Here is a 22,832-nt window from a genome sequence, read left to right as displayed (position 1 = left end):
ATTGAAATGTGCATAAGTCATACAGAATAATGCTTGATTAGAATTTCAATAAATATTAAAATAGGCCTATGGTAGGTTAATGATAATATATGAAAACAATATTGTTAATGCCCTTTGACTTGATGAAAGTATAAAAAGTATTATATTTGTCACTTTTGTCAAAATCTTTAATAAACCGCGTTATTTGTTATTGGCCTGAAGAAGCTGATAAATGAGAAATGCTGATAATGAGATAACGAGTGTGTGGATGCCATTGCAATCTCCCAGACTAACACAATTAATGCAAATTCCTTAAGATCTAGATGAGACTCGGTGATTAACACCGTCACTTCAAACAACACCCTTTTAAGTCTACTTTGATTTCAATACAATACAGTTTTATTTGGGCTATTCTCTTGATAATTTAGGCAATTTGTGGGCATAGAAAATGAATAAGATATGCGGGAATATATGGTATAACCTAAACGAAGGCAAAATAAAAATATAGTCTAAAAGAAAATGGGCTAAATATGGGCTAAATATAGGCTACAGGAACTATATTTGTACAATAAAAAAAAAAAAATATATATATATATATATATATATATATATATATATATAGCCTAATGATTAAGATGAAACGTCTCAAAATTCGATTAAAAATAAAAAAAAACGATATGAACAAAATAATCTGTTCTTGACTTCACTTGAAAACTTGAAACCCAGTTTTGATTGATTGACTCCCCAGCGACTAACTTCTGATTGGTCTCTGTTAAAGGGATAGTTCAACCAAAAATGAAAATTTTGTCAAAACACAAGAACACAAATGATGATTTACAGAATGTTGGTAACCAGACAGTTGTCGATAGCCATTGACTTCCATAGTAGAAAAGAAAATACAATGGAGGTCAAGTGCCATAACTGTCTGGTTAGGTTTGGAACAAGTCAGGGTGAGTTTGTGGATGGTTTGTGGATCAGGATGACAGATTTTTCATTTTTGGGTGAACTTAATCGCTGAGTTCGATATCGTTTCAATAAATAAACCAATATTCCACTTTGAACAACGTTTTCCGCTTTAATTTTACTGCCAATATCTACCGCTTGCATTTTATTATTATGTAGCCTATAGCCTGTTAAAGATTAGTTGTAAACCTCTAAAAAGCTACATTTTAATCAGTGTAGACGACGTCGTTGGTTGTAATATGTGAGAGTTTGTCGCCTCTGCAATGTCTATTCGAGTTTGATGGAGTGATTCACAAACGCTTCCAAATCGTTTCAAAAGAGTCGTTCAGAAGTTCAAATGAATCGTTTCGCTCGCGAATCGAACACCACTACACTCTCTCGCGCTCGCCTGCTTTCGTTCAGTCATGAGTTTCCAGTAAGAAGAGGCGTGTGGTGAGAAAGAAACATCACCCACTTCTGAAGTATCAGTGAGGTTTCCTTTCACCGAGAGCTTTCGATTTAGATTAAATTGATGGATCTCCACTCTAAACTTCATGTCCAGTTCGGACTATTATTTTCAAGAACCGGATAATAGTAAACGAGAAATCCTGCGCACTTCACTACTCTGACGGGAATGGTCATTTGATGAGGTGAGCAAGTTTCCCCAAACATTTATCTTTTTCAGAAGATGTAACTTGGACATTTTAAACTTTCACGCAAGATATTTATGGTCAGCGGTGTATCAAAAAAAACTGCTACATGAATGTCAAAGAGAAGCTGAACAAGTAGAACCAGCTTGAGTTTCGCGCAGCTGGAAAGTCTCAACCGCTCTCCGGTTCCTTTTAAAAAGAAAACCCTCGAGGAAGCAGCAGAAATGGCAGGAACAAACAGCTCAAACATGAAAACTCTGGAGGATTTAACTCTAGACTCTGGTTATGGAGCGGGGGACTCGTGTAAGTCCTTAAGCCTGTCGTCGTCCAAGTCAAACTCGCAGGCGTTCATGAACACCCCTCACCGGGGGAACTGGTGGTACTTCTCCGGGTCCATGAACAGCAGAAACAACAGCTGGGATACTGTCAACACAGTGCTTCCAGAGGATCCAGAGGACATTTTCTCGAAGTGCCCACGCTTACCGGAGCTGGAGGAGTTCCCGTGGACGGAGGAGGACGTGGGGAGGGTCGTGCGTAAAGGCGCGGGGAAGGGCGCCTGTCTCTCCGCGGAGGCTGTGCGCAGGTTGTCCACCCTGATGCGCAGAGCGCTCATCCGCATCTCCAGAGAGGCGCAGCGGCTCAGTGTCATGCACTGCAGGTGCACCAGGTTCGAGGTCCAGAGCGCGATCCGCCTGGTGCTCAGCTGGGCGCTGGCGGATCACTGCGTCTCGGCCACTGTGAAGGCCATATCTATATACAACATGAGCGCTGGAGAGCTCTTGCGCAAGGGGAAGTCAGCTCGGTGTGGGCTTGTGTTCTCCGTCGGACGGTTTTTCCGCTGGATGGTAGACACTCGGATCGCGGTGCGCATCCATGAGTACGCGGCCATCTGCCTGAGCGCGTGCATGGAGGCGCTCGTGGAGGAGGTGGGCGTGCGCGTGCTGATGGCGGAGAGGGAAGTCCTGACTGCAGAGGCGCTGGAGGGGGTCATCAATAATGATGCCGAGCTATGGGGGGTCCTGCAACACTATGAGCATCTCATCTGTGGGAAGAACGCCAATGGTAGGTCCTTCGCTGGTACTGTTGCCTAAACTCTTTCTCTTGTCTGTTCCTTGTGGCTCAGTGGGTAGATTTGGCTGAAAGGTGTCAGTTGAACCATTATGTACTTGGGCATGACATACCTCAAGATACTTCAAGAGGAATTGCCCCTCTAATGTGTATGTGTAAAATATGAAAAAACATTAAAAAAATAAATTAAATACACATTAACTATATATATATATATATATATATATATATATATATATATATATATACACACACACACGCAGTAATCAACATTTGAAGTGGATCAAAACCTTTCATCAAAGTTATACATTAATTTTTGAAAATACCCGTTCTTGTTTTAGGACAACTTTGATGAACTTTTTTGATCCACTTTTTTGATCCACTTATATATATATAAATTAAAACAAAACAGAAAATATAAAAAAATGAATTCAAAATATTATCAAAAACTATATGAAAGATACTAAAATAACACTAAATAACGTTTTTGAATTTTAAGAAAGAGCGATTTGTAATCAAAACATTTCACGAGCTTGTTGAGTTTAAGATTATTCAACAATAAAAACACTTCTCAAAATGAGTTTTGTGATGAGTATGGTGGTGACGTAATGGGGACGTTAGTAATGATCATTATTAATGTGACGAACACCTGTGGTTACTTTAGGACACCTGCGTCAACTTGAGGGGAAATTACTTCATACTTCCTCATCTTCATATTAACTACTGCCACACCTGTTGATTATGACAAATTAGTACCTTTCATGTTCATAAACTAGTTAATTTAAAAGCTTGTACATGGTATATTGGTAAATTACTGGCATGATTGTACCAAATTACAATTTGGTGTGAGTTATCTGTACAAAAATACTGTTGGTAGACCTACACAAATATGGATAGCTTTCCTTATTAGTCTTCTTGGTGTTTGGTCTAATGAAAACTAGCCTGATTTACAGAAATCACAGTTCAGTTACATCATTCTTTCTGTAACTGGTCATTACACACTTCCTCTTCTCCAGCTTTGAGAATTACCCCTCACTGCCAAGTTCTGCATCATCTAGGTTGCATTTTCATTTTTGATTTGTCTGTGGTTTACCAGCATTGACCATGGGGTTTTTACAAGCACTTAGTTTTTTATTTAGCAGACCAATCTTAACTGAACAGGGAGGCAAAAGAAACGATATCTGTAAAAGGACAACAAGTGGTTCTGATGACTGTCCTTCTTCCATCATCATTACTCATGAATTCATTATTCTCTGTCTGCCGTGATGTCATTCAGGACAAATCTTATATTAGTGGTTGATGTGACAGTTTGATATGCACATAAAATGTACTAGATTTATATATTCTCTGAATAAATTAGAGCTGTGCTTGTCTGTGCAGAATTCACCACCACAATATTAGGCTTGCCATTGTGTTGCTATGTAGGTGTTTTGAGTGTTTTTAAGCACAAATTTGGTGGGTGTTCTTGGTTGTCAAGCTCTATGATATTATTTTCTCTAATTATTGCCCTGTTTACTGGTATTAAGATGAGTTTTGGTTGATCCGATCACAAGTGGACACTAAATACAGGGTTTAACCACTTTCGACCACTACCAGAGGTAGACGAAAACACATTTGATCGGATTGCTTTCGTAGTGTAAACGCTAATGTGGTCGAATACATTCAAACTGTCACAAAGGACAGTCTTCTCTCCGCCTACTGACCTAATGTGTAACCATTATGGGAAGCGTACCAGCCAGACAGGATTTAAACTTTGTCGACTGAAGACGAAAAATTTACCAAGCACAATGTTCTCTCACCATTCCTGATTTCTAACACACACTCACAGCGTTCAGGGTGGACTATCAGAGCAGAAACCAAAGCTGATGTTCTCCATATGTTTTTGCATCGTCTCCTTTCGCATTCATATGTAAATTGCCTGAGCTTATTTCATCCATTAGATCGAAAGATTTGAAAAATTCCATACATTTACTCACCCATAGACCCTCCCCTCGAAGAAATCAGGACAGAAGTGCTTGAAAGTGGACAAAAGAGACGGATTAAAACACCAGGTGTAAACAGGAATGTGTCTCTCGTCTACTTCATCGACCAAAATGCATCTTAATACCAGGTGTAAACAAGGCCTATGATTCGATTCCCTCCTTCAGTGCAAGTCCGACCCTGTGTCCGAATATGCACACTTCCCTTCTATATAGGTGAAAAACAGTATGTGAGATTATTAGTATGTTCAAATTCATAATATCCCATGAGACCATAGGAGAGGATCTGTGAATGGCAGTGAAGAGATGCAACTCTGTTGGTCACATGATAATGACAACATCCAGCCAAAGTCGAACACAACTATTCATGCTATTGAGAAGTTTGTTTCTCATCAAATATAGTTGACAGTTATGCAGTTTTTTCACATCTTTGATAGTTAGATTGCTTAGAAAAGTATCTTTCCCCAACAAACTTTTGGTTCTATCATCCATGTTTGTAGCACAAATGGCACAGGACACTTAGAGAAGTGGGTTAGCGGTTTGTTCATATTTAGCAATAACGTCAACAATTTAGTAGTCTTATCAAGTATTATTGAAATGTTTGATGTATATAGAGTTGAAATTTAAATCAGTCCTCAAACATTTCTGTACAAAAGTTAAAGTTCAAATGAAATATTGAAACGCTCCAACAGTGTACAGTAGCTAACTGATTTCAGCTATGTTACAGATAGAAGTGAAAGAAACATTGCTTCTAGTCTAGCTATGAGAACATGCGGACATTAAAATTATTTCCATGAGATTATTGAGTTAGTAAAAAAAAAAGAAAAAAAAGAAAGAAAGTGGAGTGTGGGTGCAATAATTAGGCTATGTTAGCAAAAAGCTCTTTTTTTGGCACGGGTAGTCAGGATCTCAGCTCTGCATAATCCTTACACAGCTCGCTTTCTCTCGGATGACCATGTGGGCATCAAATTAGGTCGGTCCATAAAGACGACCCCAACGGATCAATGTGCTTTCAGGGCAGCCGTGTTAACAAAGTGCTGCGCGTGCACTTCACAAAACCCTTGCGTGCCATTTCTGTTGATGAATGGGATCTGATCCACTGCGTTTCCTCAGTCGAGTGCAGTAGATTGAATCTGAAATGCCTTAAATGTGGATCATTGATGATTTCAGCTGTGACTCAGTGGCCTTTCAGAATGTTTTCACAGTACTTGATTACGCAAAGCATCTCGTAACCAGATTATTCATAATATGCTTTTGTTGGCTGCTATATGGCTCCTAAACAGCCTTGATTACCATGGATCAATGCACTTATCTTATAAGTTTGCATAGTTTTCTTCTGATCCCCTGGCTTTAAAGTCAACACAAAATATGGCACCCAGAATCAAATGACCAATTTCGATTTGATGACTATATCTGATTTTTTTTGACGACCAGCTTACATCTTCTTTTAAAAGTGACCCATATCCGATATCTGCATTTACGCTATACACTTGGCACAACAAACCAAGGTTGACGCACTGATTCGGGAAAGCTTAGGCCGAAAAGGAAGTAAAAATGGCGCGATTTGCAAAGGATGCAGACGAAATGATAATGCAAGGCTTTGCTCTCCGCACCATCTTTAAAGGTCAGAAAAACTTTTTCCATTGCAGTTTTGCGAAATATTCCTTTTTCGAACTGCCTAAAAAAAAAAATCATGCGAGCGTAAAAACTTTTTTTGCGAAATATGGGAGTTTTTTTTGCGAAATGAACGTGTTTCCATTGGCCGCATTTTCAATTCGCAATTTCAGTTTGGAAAATTTTAAGGGTAATGGAAACACTGCTAATGACGTACATATTGACGGAAGATGTACATTTCAATTGACATATTGTATACAGGCATTGACGGAAATATCCAATCTGTCCTCTTAAATGGCAGACGCAAATGCACATATCCAATTCATATCAGATTTATTTCCACACATGAATGAGGCCTAAAACCGATCTGAGAGTATCGGAATCCATGAGCTTTTTTCCTGCGTACACGTGTCGTGGGTCATGTCCGATCTGTGCCACATGGGCAGAAAACATCAGAATTGGGTCACTTGAATCGTGTAATATCGAGAGACTTTTCTCAGTCAAATTAGTTCCAGATAGATAAAGTCCTGTCTTACAATTTTAATCATTTAATAACCTGCTTCACTCAAAAAGACACCACATTATGAAATAAAAGGACTTTAAAGGAATAGTTCACTTAATAATGAAAATTCTGTCATAATTTACTCACCCTCAAGTTGTTTCCAACCTGTATGAATGAAGAACACAAAAGAAGATATTTTGAAGAATGTCGGTAACTAAACAGTTTATGAACCCCTTTCACTTCCATAGTAGGAAAAAAAAAATACCATGGAAGTCAATGGGGTCCATCAACTGTAGGTTACTGACATTCTTCAAAATATCTTCTTTTGTGTTTTTCATTCATACAGGTTTGAAACAACTTCATGGTGAGTAAGAATTTTCATTATTAAGTGAACTATTCCTTTAAGGTTTCTGTGATGGTAGAAGTATCTTTACTTACAAGACTGCAGAGCTAGGTACTTTCAGAGTAATTCATAGTCCTTTTGCTACAAAAGTTCTTCTCTATCATCTGCCAACCAGCTCCACATCTGGAAGTCTTTAAGACTTACTTCTCTTTGCCAACTCAAGTCACTCCCACTTTCTCCAACACACACTCCATTCCCCTCTCTGCCTCTTTGTATTTACTTTAGTCCTTCTTTCCTGGAGCCGTTTCTGTGAACGCACATGCTTTTAACAAGGTGCCCACTGTACCAGCATCCCATTTAAAATCCAATGAACATAAAGGTCAGGAGGTGGACTAAACGTATGGTTTTCTCTCGCTAATAGTTGCTATTGATATTCACATTGCAGTTGAGTGTGCAGTGAATGCTTAAGTGTTTCATTGGAGAAAACATCTTCATACTTAACTCCTCAAACTCACTTCTCACTGTTGAGAACATCTCTGAACTCGACCCAGATCAGGACATGAACTTTGTCCCTTTTCATTTGCGGCTAAACAAGACTCTGGACGATCCTGGAATTTCTGGCACTGCTTTCGTACGTTGGCTACCCTGATGGAAACATTTCAACTCTAAAATATACTTTAATTTTTGAATATGAAGTCTGCAAGCTAATGCACTTGTCTTGTGTAGGTTATTTTTATCGTTCAAGGATTTAGGATGGCAGTAAAGAGGAAAACACCATCTTGCATGGTCAGTGGAACTGTTTATGCATACTTCAAGCCAAAACCAAAGGCCCAGCTGTACAAAAAGCTAAGACTTCTCTACTAGCGGCTAAAAACATTTCAAGCTACTTGAGCTCCTTAAAACATTTATTTTAGTCATTGGCATTCGCCTAACTAACATGTAACCTCATAAGTGACTGATATGGAACACACTAAATAGAGTGAAACAAAAATATATCACACTTAATGCGAAGTGCACTAGATATTCAACACAATTGATTACAGTAAAGATTTATGTTAGCAAGTTGCTAAGCTAACAACATGGTGCTCTCTTGAGCATAAAATATATATATCGTACATAAATATTAGGTGAACCATTAATCACATACAAGACCTCACTTCATGAGGTGTTTTTTTTTTTTTCTTCTCAGGCTTGTCGTATTGTATTCTGGGATTACCCTCAACTGTATCTAAGAGGGAGCTTCTAGCACAATTTTACCACTACCATTTCTTGAACAGCATTCTGTGTCAAGACTGCATCTTTGATGCCTGAAAAAGCTGTCTAGCTCACTAGGTTTTGGGATAGAGCAGTTGAATGTCCTGTTTGCCTAGTGAAATCATGTTTGCAAAAAGCTTGGATACACTAATTAGCATATGTTATCTCTTTGTAACGGTACTAGAACAGTTTGAATAAAGATAAACCCTTTGTTAACAACAAACGTTTGAGGAATTGTGGCTTTTGATGCAAATACTACAGCGTCAATAATGGAGGCAGTGTCGAGTGTTTCTGTGTTTCATTTGGAGGTTGTTTATGGAATCACAAGATTTAGTTTGGGACATAATCCTGTTGAAGTACTAGGGGATTGTTGGAAAGCAGGAGAGAAAGGCGGGTGAATAGCCAGCGGATTGAAGCCGGTCAGCACGAGGCATTGTATTTTTGGCGCTCCTGATTCAGCTGTAAACATTCTCATAGGTCAATCCTTTGCCTGTCGCCATGACAACTCTGACCCCAGACAGGAAATTAGGGGAAGAATGGGAAAATGGTCAACAATGACATGTGCAGGAGTTTAATGTTGGGGTGAATTATCGCGAGGAGAAAATGCAGCCTTGCATTTTCCAGCAGTGGAACGTTAAGAGGGCTGAAATGGAGTGATTATGGATGAATAGTTCTTCTTACTCACTGCAAAGTGTCAGAAAACTCGCATTGCCGTTTTCATGTGTCACATACACGTTAAACTGTCAGAAGACAGCTACTAAAATAGCTGTTGGTGACAAAAATAGCCTTCAAACCCACAAGAAATCTGCAACTTTATTACGTAGGCCTGCTTGTATTCATACATGTATTTGTTTTAATGCATACCCCATATTTTTGGATGTTAACAGCATCCTGAGATTATCAGCACACACTAAACAACTTTAATAATCAATTAATCCGCAATAAACAAAGAACAGAACTGCAGCTTTTATCATTTTAATATGCACCATATGCCATGTAGATATTATAAATAAAATGTCCATATGCTTCCACCAACGGTTGCATATTATGATTTATTGTTTTGGCTCATAGTGGCAACATCTGTCATGATAATTAAGAGTAAAATAACCCATATTTAAATGTTCTTTTCAAACAAGACACATTCTTTCTTTTATCCCTGTGGTTCGTTTCTCTCTTTCACTGACAGATCGTTTCACAATGAATGGAATTGGTATTGGAATGATCCTATGAAACTGTGTCTATCTCTCGTCTTGTCTTCAAATGCAGCAGGGAGGATTTATTGCTGTCGATAAGCAGCCATTTGCAAACATTACTGTACTATTTAATTGCTCTGAATGGTAGCTCTCGCAGTAAATGGAAACTTGCTTGTAGAGATATGCACAGTAATGGCTCCAGTGTTGGGTTTGAATTCTGCATCTGCCATTTTTAGTCTGTAAAGTGCAGTCTTAAAATAGTCTAAAACGTCTCCAAAATCCATTTAAACAAGATTCAGCATGCTTTCGGGTCATGTGTCTGTAATAGTTATTACGCTATTGTTGAGCGTTTATGATTAAGATTGAGGAGTTATTCTAATTTGTGTTGTTTAAAAAGACAATTAAACAAATAATAGTGTAAACAAGCACAGCAAAGTGGATACAGTGACCACAAAAATGATTTGGACAATTAAGTCATGTTTAAAAAATTTTAAATATCGTAGCATTTGATAGCAAACTATACATTAAAAAAACATTTGTAAGTTTGTCTTATAAACCTGCATGTCATACTGTATGTTTAAAGTTTCTAAGCAATATACGTTTTTTTTACAGTAGCCAATGGAATCAATAATTGGAGTAAGCCCTCCATTTATGTCAATAAAAGCTCTTAAAGTCGTTTTAAAAACAAATGTAGTTGAATAAAAGTTTAATGAAGACAGAAGGTCAATATACAGGCTATAAAAGCTTAATTGCTGCTGAGAGGTTTTCTTTGAGTAATGTCTACGGTGCTTTCTTTTCTCTTAAGGTGCCCTCACAAGGTTTGCTGTCTGGTAAACCAAACTGCCCTGAGCTTTCCCACACGGGTTTCCTCAAGTCATGACCGTTTCAGATGTACACCACAACAACAACAGGCACTCAGTTTGTTCTATATCTATACTACCATCAGAAAGATAAATTAAATTAAGAAATGATTCATTGAACCAAGCAGAAATCTTTGCTTGAGGACATTTTCCCAAGACAAGTCTATTTCTTTATTTTCAGAGTCGTTTTTATATGTATTTTGTAAAACATGCCCAGGCAGGAGAAATCTACAACATATTTCCAGTTATATAAAATAACAGAGAAATATCTCATGCAGTAATCTACTATAAAAGTCTCTCACCCAAGTAGGAATTTACCCCGCGGGCAAAAAGACGCATGAAACAACTGGTAGAGAAAGAGAATCTTCCTTCATATTGAGAGTGTTCAGTGCCAACAGAAAACATTGACGCATTAGAGTTTATTAGAAATTACCCTGTCTTTAAAGCATCATGAAACCCCCCTGTTTTAGCACTGATCATTCGCACCTCAGGCTTGAAAAATACTCAAGAAATGGGTGTGTAAAGCTCTGTGGAAGAGTACCCTGGTAATCCAGAGTTCTCGCGAGAGCACAAGTTGAATTTGCTCAGCGAGTTTACTCTGGCGTCGAGTAATGAATCTCATTAAATATGCCCTTGTAGCCGAGCTGCACCAATCACATCGGGTTATCTGATATAGGCGGGCCAGAGGCGAGCTAAACAGATGACGAAATGCTGTGACGTCTAAGTCATTAGTAAACATTGCAAGATGGCTATGGATGAACACCATTTGTTTGAAGCGGCTTTGGGCGCTACAATGAACGAGTTAGACTTGGCTTTTTATCTAAAAGAGGAACAGAAGATGGCGCTCGAATCCTTCCTTTGCAAGAAGGGCGTTTTTGCTGTTTTGCCGACCGGATACGGCAAGAGTCTAATCTCTACCAGTTAGCTCCGCTGGTAGCTAAGCGTATGGGGCTTGTTGTGATTGGTCGTAGTGTTATCCAATTGTGTGCAGTGAGATTTTCAAATGCATGCTTGGTGCCGCCCCTCGAGCTGGCCGATTTTCATTAGTCGATGCCAGACCATTAATCTTTCAGATTTAGGTCTGGATTTCCAGGCTAGTTGGGAAGAGGTTGGACAACAACCAATAAAATACAGACCTACTACACACTCATTATATAAATAAATATTCAAATATGAATGGAGAAAAAAAACGAACAAACAACGAGTTTGGGGGCACCTTGATGTATTAAAAACAATTTTATCATATCGTATACCTCCAGAATACTTGGAATGTACGACATGTGTCGCATGGGATCATTCTGTGATACTTTTGCGTCTTTTTTAAAAAGCTTGATGCTGGTCGCTATTCGATGCCTTAATATGGATGGGCTTGAGCGGGACTTTTTTTTAGTGGTCCATAAAGAAAGAAGGACATACAGCATTAGAACAACACCAGTCTTAAGTTTCATTTTAGGGTGAACTATATCTTTAATAATAAGTTAATAAGTTCCCCTTAATAATAAACATAATATCATTGTTTTCATTGATGTGTAAACTGTACATCTCTGTTAACATCTCGGAAGTGTTTTAGGGTTTGATGATCCTTTAAGATAATTACACATTTCAGTTTGAATGATGTTTTATTAACAAATTTCGGGAGGGACACATTCAAATGACCTATCCGATTAGCTTGAGAGGAGGCCTGTGTACACATATAGCAGACTCTCCTATGTTCCTCGACTCACTATTGGCTTGGTTCCTATCCCAGCCAGAGATACGGGGGGAGTACTTTGGGTTCGGGCCAGATTCTGAGCTCAGAGCCCTCCCATCGGACAGCACGACAAAAACACACATTCTTTATCTGATTATTTTTAAGTGTGAACCGGTGAACTGAAAGTGAGTTTCAGTTAAAGTAAAAGTTGTTTGCGCGGGCAACGTTCCCGCATTCTCTTTCTGTGACGTTCAGTGTGATTGTATCTGATTTGCATGAGAGATGTTGAGGCACGTTGTGTCTTTGCTGTTGTGGAGGACAAACTGAATGTTCTTGATCTTTCTTTTCTGGTGGCCTGGAGGAACAGCCTGTTACTGAGGACAGATTTAGCCTGATTATTGCGTCGAGACCCTGGTCAACCTGATTTTGGACAGGGTTGTTAAGTTGGACACAGCTCAGACATTGAGGAAGCTTGCCATAAATCATGTAAATGCAACTTTTAGAGCTTGGTGTCCAGCTGGACACTTTTAAAGGACACCATTGTCCTGACCTTCGATGGTTGTCAGAGGTCAGTCATATGTCAGTCACTTATCTCAGGAGATGTCGGCTTCTTGCATTTCTAGTTATAATAAATGTAAAATTCAAACATCTGCCCCACTTTAAGTGCACAGAAGAGCAATCTCAAAATGCACCTGTTTTTGAAGAAAAATATAATTAAGCAATAGGACACGAGACTCAGTGTGATTTTACCCCTGTTAAGGTGTAGGCAAGCTGTGAATTGGGAAAACACCCGCATATTAATGAGTGTAAATAAGTGGCATCTCATGGCGTGTTGTTTTTGTTGGCATTTTAGAAAAATCTGTATGATAAGGGACACAAATGTTCGATAAATAATTGATAATAATTAGTGTGAAGGCCTTTGTTCTCAAATGTACATCTCAGTGTCTCTTTGTTGCTCTGCTAATTGGCTGGGGACAGACTTATGACTGGACACTTTTGTCTGTGGTTATGAAACCAAGCTATGCTTGTGGACACGTGCGGGAGAAAGACGTCGCATCTGTCCTTCTGCATGCAATGAGGGACATCTGCAAGTCAGGCTTAAACGGGGACAAAGCCAGCGTTATGACCCTACTTTAATTAACCCGCACTCATTAAAGCAAGTCTGAGCTATTCAGTAAATGATGAAAGTATAATGACTCTTACGCCTTTGGCTCAGTGCACGTATTACAGCACTTCGGACATCAGGAGAGTTTGTTGGGCCCAAGGGATGTGTTTAAAGGAAGTCCTCCAGACACAAGTCCAGAAGGCCACGGCAATTGAGAAATTGATCTACTCAATGTTTCATGTTTTGTCTGAACATAAACAAAGTTTTTTCTAAATCACATTTGAGTTTTAAAATGCACTAATGAGCTCTTTCATTAGCGTATTGTTAAAATCAAACCTGTTTTACAGGACAACTTCAGAAGAATGGCCTCAAAAGTTTCAGAAGAGTTTGCCAATACCTGTTGTACTAGCAACTCATAAATAACCGGTGAGGAGAGACCACACAAAGACCCTGTGGCCCCCTGTAGATCCGAAGCAACAGCGTGCCGATTGCTTTTCCAGGAAAACATCTTTCAGTAATTCCAAATAACTTGGAATAGTTGATCTTGATGTTAAAGATAACAGAACCACTGTTTGCCTGGCTGGCTTTCCAAATCATCGCAATGTACATGATATTTGCATAATGTTATCCATAAGATTTTTGTCACTTGAGATTATTGTTTTTATGGCCCCGTGTTCTTGTGGCCTTCACTTTCGTGTGTCTGTATGGTCCACAAGACGGCATCCCAAGATAGTGTCCCATTTGTAATTTTATGATTCAAATAGTTGCTCCTGAACAGTTCATGTGGCATTATGTCACCAAAGCGTGGACTCCACCAAAGAGGACAGCAAAACTGAGGGTGAAATTTTGGAAATGACCTAAGGTGCTCACACTAATAGTTAGGTTTTCTAACTAGGTCAGCTAAGGATTTCTCATCCTGGTCTAGTGGTCTAAGTTGTGCTTGCCAAGCCTCAACGTCTGTCCACATTTGCGTCTTGAATACCCATTAAGCCAGATTGCAAGGTTGAAACAGATGGGAGTTAAAGGTCTACACTCTCCTGGGGTCTAGATCAAGACCATGCCTCATTAACAGTGGTTACTTTTACTTTTAAGGGTCTCTAATTTTTCTTGAAAGAATCAATCAATCTTTGTCTAAACAAAAGTTGATTTGTCCTTTGTTTTAAACAAAGTGTTGGTAGATGTTGGTACAAAACATCTTAAGGACATCTATTTTTCACTATTCTAGTTGAGGTTGGGTTTTTGTAAACTCACAGAGTGTATTCCTTGTATTCTAAGATTATCACCCTTCAAAATGAGGACAGACTTGGCTCGTCTCACGTAGCCTGAAAGCGAGTCCAAGCCCTTCTCTCAATCATCTTTGGAAGCACTGTTAGTCCTCAGCCAGGTTCTTGCCAGGCAGAGTTGATGTAGTAACCACAAAGGGCTCATAACGTTATACTGAAACTCGTGGGAAAATGGAGAAAATAATTTTCAGAGGTTTCTTGGGAGAGTGGGAAAGAGTAGGGAATCAGTTACTCAACATTGAAAAAGAAAGAAAATATTCAATGCCGCATTTCCTGTTAAAGTGCTGGGATCCTCATAAATGATGATTTTTTTTGTCTCTGTTTATCTTACATGTGTAATTGAGCAGTTGTGGAGCCTCTTGCTTTGTGCTAACAGCGCTCCATAGACACATATCTGTAGAAATCACCTGCTTTTATGTGAGAAAATGCTGCTGCCTGTGAGAAACCATGCTGTTGGATCACAAGTCTGGCACAGTCGGCCTCCTAAAATAACAGAGAAGAGGTAATTAGCACTTCCTGCTTTTACTCTAAAAGAGAATTACATGAACCATATGGAAAGGAAAGACTGGAATATAGGCCCTGTTTAGACATGGTATGAATATCCATCTCCACTGATCAGATCAAAAGTTGTCAGGTGAGACTTTACACCTGCTACAAACATGTATCTCATTTACTCTCACAATGGATTTTATCGAAGAGGTGGTATCTGTTTTTGTGACTATGTATAACTTAATAGGTGTCACTGTGCATGTAGAAAATATTTTCCCAACTTAAATGCAGCAGAATTGACGTTAGCCAGAATTAAACAGTCCCATAAACATGCTGTCTTACTTTTACACTGCAAAACAAGATATTTCTCATATTTACTTGTATTCTTTTAATCTTAATCATTCCACTAACCACACTTTCAAAACATTGTACAAAAATGTTACCTTTAAGGGTAAAACGGCTTGTCACTGGGACAGTGCCCTTTAAGAGACCCTAATGCTGCATATTAGTACCTTAAAGTAGTAATACATACGCTTGAGGTGCTTATATAAACCTTTAGGAATAATAAGGTACAAAGATGTAGGGCTGCCCCCTAATAGTTCACTAAACGTTAGTCAACTAGAAGAGGCTTAGTCGACCAAGATTTGAATAGTTGCAGAAAAAAAACTCAAGTTTTTCTCAAGAAAAACTTTTGAGTTTTCTCAAAAAACTCAAGACTCGAGATGACGAGTCCAAGTCAAAAGTCCGTCATGCAGTTCGGCGGGTCCTTGTAGTTACAGTATGTTGGGCAGGAAATCCAAACGTTCACCTTTCATCCATCAACCTCAAATATAGCTTATGTTTATCATTTGAAACATGTAAGTAGCAAATTGCGTGTCCACTCTCTAACGTTAACCTAGATAAATGTGCACTATTTTTAGGCGCATATCCAAGTGTTCGTGTGGGTTGTGGAAGGCAGCAAAAGTATAGCACGCTTTACTATAGACACAGTGTAATCACCATGGGAAAATCTCAGAGTAAAACTGCGAATCGAATCGAAAACAAATACTCTCTGATTATGTAATCCATATGAAAGGTGCATTTTTATAGGTGCGTTCACTATACTGCGGAGATGACGAGTCAGTATTGTTCATCTTTGCAGCCGACAATGACTCAGAAAACACAAATTTATTAATAGACAATTAAAATGTCTCCTTGCTATTTTTTTCCGACACATTCAAAATCATTACTTTTGCCAGTGTTTTGCGGCAAGCTTTATGTGTGCGCTTGAGCGCAAGACATATATTCCACCCCTCAGTATATATTTAAGTAGGTTAATTAAATTAACATAAACATGCGATTAGTCAGCTAATGGCTTAAATGAACAAATCTTTAGTCAGGGAATGTCCCTTTGAGGGTACTGCCCTGTGAAAAGCTGTTGCACATCTAAAGGTAAAATTTTTGCACATTTCTCTTCTGAGAGTGCATCATTTATCTTAAATGTTATCTTAAGTCTAAGGTTAGCATTCAGGATTTGTACCATCCCCCCAATTCTACAGCATCCTGCTATTAGGACACGTCAGAGCAGACTGATAATTAAAGTGTCAAAGAAAGCATTATACCAACTAGCTTACAAGAAATAAAGCAGGCTAATGTCCCATGAGACTATGCCACCATTTAGCACACAGTCAACCTAAGGCTCAGCTTTTCATCCTATGCATATCTGCTGTTTATTTAAGAACAACAGCTAAGAAGTATAAGGGCAGAGGGCATCTGGGTAGGCTACGCTATTAGCACTTTGTCAGGTCTGAACGGAGGGGGGAAATTAAGAAAAATTTGGAGCATGGAGCTAGCTGTTTTCACAGACGCTAGCTATGGTAATAAAAGAAGGATGTTAACCCTCCAGTCCTATTTTTGTGTTATTTGGGTGGCTTGTATAACGGGCTGAGATGTTTGAGTAGTTTGTGTAGTCAATGCTTTATGTGGTAAGGAAAATAGTAAATATTTTAGTCACTAAACCAAGCTAACCAAACCAATCTAGCCTACATAATAACACAGCAATATCAATAAAAAAAACCAAAACTACTAACAAGATTACCTCACATTTCTTTTTTATGAAAAAGGCTGTCAAATCTCTGAAAAAATTTTAATACAGTAATAATCTGTCAGACACTATTAAGTCATAAAAGCAGATCTTAGACTGGAAAAATATTAAACAAAATGGTTTGACCTTTTCTTTACCCCGTACTAGCCAGGAAACGCCTATAACATAACCATCTATGCTCTGAAATGTCTGTAGGAAGCAAACAGGATTTTTCAAGGGAGTATGTCTTGCCTCAAGGCCTTATTTTGAGTATTTTGTGGCAAAGGCAGATGGGTAGGTTTTAGAAGGAGCAGTCTTCCCTAAATGCATTTTTTTCCCATCTGGCTTGAGTGCCTGAATGGGGTTTCTGTGGGTGGTCCCACAGGCCTCTGGGTTATAGCTTTCCAGCTCTGAGCAAACGCGAAATAGCCTTAAGATTCTGAGATAAATTGAGTCAATTCTCTTTGAATTACTGCATGATTTGGGAAGAAGTCTTAAACCAGTTAACATCTGCAACCTCGAACAAGACCTTCAGTACTGCTGATTTCGGATTCATGATTCTTATACTTGTCTGTATCATTGGAAACTTGATTAACAATTAAAAATCTAATTTAAATAAAGGATCTGAATTTAGAATCCTTCATGACAGTCCACAAGTTTTAATTCCTTCTCCCCAACTAATCGGCCAGTCTGAAGGAAAAGCAGTGCAGGTTCCCCTGAGACCAGAACATGTTTCCTTCCGTTCTGTCTTCTGTCCGAGAATGGGGGTGTGGTGACACGGTGGTATTTGAATGAGCACGTCTGTGTTTACCCTAATGTGTTTGTTTGTGATGGTGTGGAATGGCGAGAATAGTTGGCATTTAGGAATGTTACAATAAGAGCCACTCCAAGAGGCACCTGTAGCAATGGCAGCTGGGTCCACAATATGGTCAGACTGTGGAATTCTGAAACAGGTGTATCCAAGAGAAATATGACAGACATTTATTGCCATGCATAATATGTTTGCAGTGCCTGTGCAGTGCAAGTTATGCAATAACAGCTTGCTCTCGTCAAGTAGGCATGATCAGTGTGGCACCTGAACAATGTTTAGAATGGAAGACAGAAGGCCCCCCTATAGAGATAGAAGTCATTGTTTTTAATGTAGGATGCCAAATCAGAATTAGCATTATAAAAACCACGATAATTAGAATTTGTCTCAGTATGTCAGGATGGGAGCCAGCCAAATTTTGTGGCAGGTGGCTTTTTAGAAATACTGGATTTCCCATAGGGAAGTCTTAAATTAGCGCCTACAGTTACTCCAAGGTTCCAGACCCTTTCTTGGCTTTAAGGATGGATGCTTTGATTTGTATGTTTAGATGTTTCTGGAGACTGTGGTGGTGTCCACCTGCATCACCCTGAGTTGGATTTGTGTAGTGGGGTGGATGGGAGTTTGGGAGAGTGGCCGATGGGAGCTCACAGGGAGATCAAGAATTAGGGGAGGAAGGGGGAGGGTACAAAAACTAGCAGAAACCCCCTAGGAAACCACGATTAGGGGGAGGGTTGGGCCAGCAATTGAGAGTCTGAGATTTATCTCATTAGGCCTGTCCTGGTTCTTCTGCACCACCAGGTTACCAGCCAAGAGTTCATTCATATTGTTCTTGCTCCATAGGATGTTTATCAGTGGTTCTTCCTCTTTAGCTCCGTCTGGACTTGCTTAAGTCGCTTCCAATCTGAAGACTGTCTTCTTCCTGTTTAGCAGGTCCTTCTGGTCCTTTGTGATCCATGGCCTGTTCTTGAGAAAACATAGTCTTGTAAAATAGTCATTGAGTCCCTCAAAGTCGTCACCACATGACTAAACATGTCCCAATATGTCTCTTTCAAGAATCCACCCTTTATCCAGTTTCTCACGGTTCAAATGTTTTCAGGCAGGCACCGGATGACTGGTTTGTATGTTTGGATAATCTACCAAGTTGTGGTTCAGTCTGTCCATGGATGGCAAAGAGTTTTATGCTTTTTGACATTGGTGTACAGCAGGTCTGGGTTTTGTTTTCTCTGGTTGTGCAAGCCACAAACTCAAAGAAAGTTGTAAGGGTGGAGAACGGTGAAAGTTTAAAACCGCAGAGATGGCAATGAGTGTGTTTGAATGATTTGTGGTGAGTTTGCAAACCACACTATTGCCTCTGTAGCAGGTCCACTCCCTATTTTTTGTCATTCTCTCTCAAGCGCCTGTCTGCTCACAGATATTGATGTCCACGCAAGCATAACCGCAATATTTGGAGCCTCAGCTTTTTGCCAGGTTTCTTTTAAGCACATGGAACTACATTTTAATTCTTGATAGTTCAGTAAGGACCTATAATGATATTGATAGTGATCAGGTACGGTCTGTATTTTGTCTGGGTGTTTTGTAACCAGATGGCAACTACCCTTCATTGGCGTCAGCATGTCAACTGTACCTTCAATATGGGTGCATATGTATACAAAGAACGCAGGTTAAGCAGCTGTTGTTTCTTATGCTAGAAAACCCTTTTCATGCTAGTCCCCTGTCTGAAAAAGGTTTCCAAAAATCGTATTATATTAGGTTACATGTTGATTGTAAAATGATGTTTGCATGTCACTGCAGTTCGTAAACTCCTGCATAAATAAAATTGCAAGACTTACAGTTGCTCAGAGGAATGAGGTAAGGTAATTGAAGACATATAAGGATTACATTTTCAGCTTCAAATAACAAACCTTCTGAACCAAAATTTTAGCAGTGAGTGTCTGGAGTTGAAACAATGATATGTTGATATGTGATATGTTGATATGTTGAACATGTTTGGGTGGACTGCCACAAAGAAGCTTTGTTTCACTGCATGCAACGGGGGCTGCTTTCCGTGCTGATGGCTACACTGGAGTGAGACAGAATGTTTGACTCATTTAGGTGTGAAGGTCAGAGGTCAGAGGCTTAGGGTGTCGGGATGATTTTTCACATCTGTGAGTTTCCCTCAGGCCTAAAGAATTAAGATACACCCTCCTGTCATGGATTGTGGGGGATTCTGGTGGATTTTTGACTTTCTTTTAATGGAAACCCCCTTTAATAAGCAGTACATGGTTTAAGGAAAGTTTGGTCTGTTATTTTTTTTACTTTTCTCTTGAGAAGAGATCCAATTATCCATTAATTATAAAATAAAGATTTTAACTACTTTTACTGGAAATGCAATAAAATAGACCAAGCAGAGTGGTACTCAGACTGGGGTGAACATAACTTATGTAATTACTGGCAGTATATTAAATGAAGTGTAATTGGTCTGAATATCACTGACTTTGTGCCAGGAAAGTGAGGTTTGGGTCTTTCCTGATATGAACAAGGTTTCCACTATAAAATGGTGAACAACCATTACAAGATTTGCCTGTGATGTTTCGACCAAATCCTATTAGTAATTTCTATTGCAATATTTAAGATCTTAAGAGAACATACAGTATGAACAATTATTGCAGCCCGCTGATTCTTGTAACTGCATGCTTTTATGTGCAAGAAAACAGAATGATAACTAGATTTTTTGTTTTCTGTGCTTGTCCTGTTGAATGTTTTTTTTTTTTTTTTATAATGCCCGTTGACTCGCCATGTCAAAGCATGACCCTTGAGTTCATCTGTGACACTGAAACAACAAAACAGACGTATTCAATTACTTGTAGTTTAAACATTATCCAAACTTTAAATATACAGTACCCTGTGTTTTCATAAATGACACTAAAGGGCTGCAAAGAATTCAAAGTCATACTGAAACAGTCGTCTCATGTGTTCAGCAAATGTCTGTGTCCAGCAAATGTGTTAACTCTAGATATTCTTGTTTAATGAAGTGGCAGGCCTTGGAACCAGACATCTGAAGGAAGAAGTATAGCGTGAGTAAGCGTGTGCGAGGCAAAGAGGGAAAAAAAATCAACATTTGACACTATGCTATATTTCCATTCATCCATGCTGAAGTTCCAAGTCCATCAGATTTGCCATTGCTCAATCGCTCGGAGGCTGAACAGCAGGCACATTGTGTTCGGTCTCTCTTAATAGGGAAGTTGTGTTCCAGAGGCGACTACAACACAGTTGGTAAAGTTGGTAAAATTGGTTGGTAAACAGTTGGTAAAATACATCGGATGGGTAAAGGGCGAAATCAGTGAGGCAAGTGTCACTATTGATGTTGCTTTTGTAACTGGCCCTACTCAGACCCCTCTAAGCGGGAGTACTGACCACAGGGGCCAGCTAGTCAGATCTGAGTGAGTAAACCTCACTCCCCTGGCCTCAAGAAGCACACTAGCAGAACAGACTGTTTACCGTTAAAACTTTGCTAATCTAAAGACCAGTACATTATATAAATCTGAGGGCCTTTGCAAAACTCCCTGTGGTGGTTTTTAAAAGGCAAGCACTACCCATATTTTATGCTAAAAAAAAAAAGAAAAAAAAAGTGATTTGAGCAAGATGTGGAGTAAAATCTATTACCTGTAACATGAGAACAATGAAGTAATTTGTGTTAATTTCTTGTAAACATGAAAAGAAACCACTGGCTCCACAGTTGGTATGAATTCATAAAGCAAGATCTACATGAGGAATGAAGCCATATTGTAATAAATTGTAATATTTGTTCAGCTTATGATGGTAGATCTTTCAAAGCAAAGTCAGAGGATCATGAGAAGAGATTCCCTAATCTCAACAAAACCACAAAGCCTCTTGGGAACTACTGCTTATTGTGTGCTCCATCATTTCGGATATCCATGTAGCATGTTTTTTTTTTTTTTTTTTTTTTTAGGGTTTTTGTTTTATTATTTATTTATCTTTAGAAACACATCTGCTTGACTGACTGGATTAGTGTCACACGGCTGCTGAAAAGATTCCAAACGTATCTAAAAGCTCTCCTGAGGTGTGACGGGACGCAGGGCAGTCAGTCTTCCTCACTGTGATTAATTAGCCTGGCAAGCATGTGTGAAGTGATCAGTGCCTGCCGATGTGGACTCTAATGATGTAACCCAGAATGCTCAGATGCAGATAAGACTCAATCTGAACTAGACACATGCTTAGTTATTTTTGCCTACTGTATAAATGACCAACCACAGTCACACAGCTGACCACCCTCAAAGCTCTCAGTTGCTATAGCTAGACTGTTAGCGCTACTTTAAATATCATCAAACATCCATATTAAGCAATTTTCCATATTTGAGATTTTTTGACATTTTGTATAAACATTTTTATAATCATTACAATTGAATTTTTCGTTTTTACACCAACTTTATAGTCAAATTTACAAGGATGGTTTATTATCTAGTGTCTGTGTTTCCGTATCTGTTAGCTATTTGCTAGTCAAGTCACATTTATTTATATAGTGCTTTTTACAATACAAATTGTTTCAAAGCAGCTTTACAGAGATAACAGGAAAATAATGCAACAAAGTTTGTTTCCAGAAGAAAATAAGTATGCTTAGTATGCTTAGTTCCAGCTTAAGTATGTTCAGTGATGGTTTATTTTTGTTTTAAAAAAAGTTATTAATGTAGTTCATTTATATATAAGCCGCTCTGGAGAAAACCGTGATGTCATCGTCCAGCTCAGTTCAGTTCTCATATAATGGTGTCAATGCAGGCAGATCAATATTATTGTTGAATATTAAAATAAATGTTACATTTAATGTCCCCAACTAAGCTAGTATTTGTTAGCCACATTTTCTGCCACGGTTCTCTAATTCAGATCTCAGGTCAGATCAATCTGTTAAATATGGTATGAATTAGCGAAATATCAAACATGTGAAACGGCAACATTGCCTTTAATATACATAAATATTGACTTACTTTGTATAAATTATTAATCATTTATATAGTGT

General features: G+C 38.8%; 1 protein-coding gene across 1 annotated transcript in view; it reads left to right on the top strand.

Annotated features, from left to right (window-relative positions):
- The first annotated feature begins 1,013 nt into the window (after positions 1 to 1,013).
- Positions 1,014 to 22,832, top strand: part of abtb2b (ankyrin repeat and BTB (POZ) domain containing 2b) — a 54,521-nt gene continuing 32,702 nt past the window's right edge. The window contains exon 1 of the mRNA XM_082160413.1: positions 1,014 to 2,633. Coding sequence (XP_082016539.1) covers positions 1,796 to 2,633 — 838 coding nt within the window. The 5' untranslated portion in view covers positions 1,014 to 1,795. The remainder of the gene's footprint in view (positions 2,634 to 22,832) is intronic.

The sequence above is a fragment of the Leuciscus leuciscus genome, assembly GCF_965113295.1.
Source record: "Leuciscus leuciscus genome assembly, chromosome: 25".
NCBI lineage: Eukaryota > Metazoa > Chordata > Actinopteri > Cypriniformes > Leuciscidae > Leuciscus > Leuciscus leuciscus.
The sequence above is the reverse complement of the archived record's forward strand: the minus strand, read 5'-3'. Positions and strand labels throughout refer to the sequence as shown.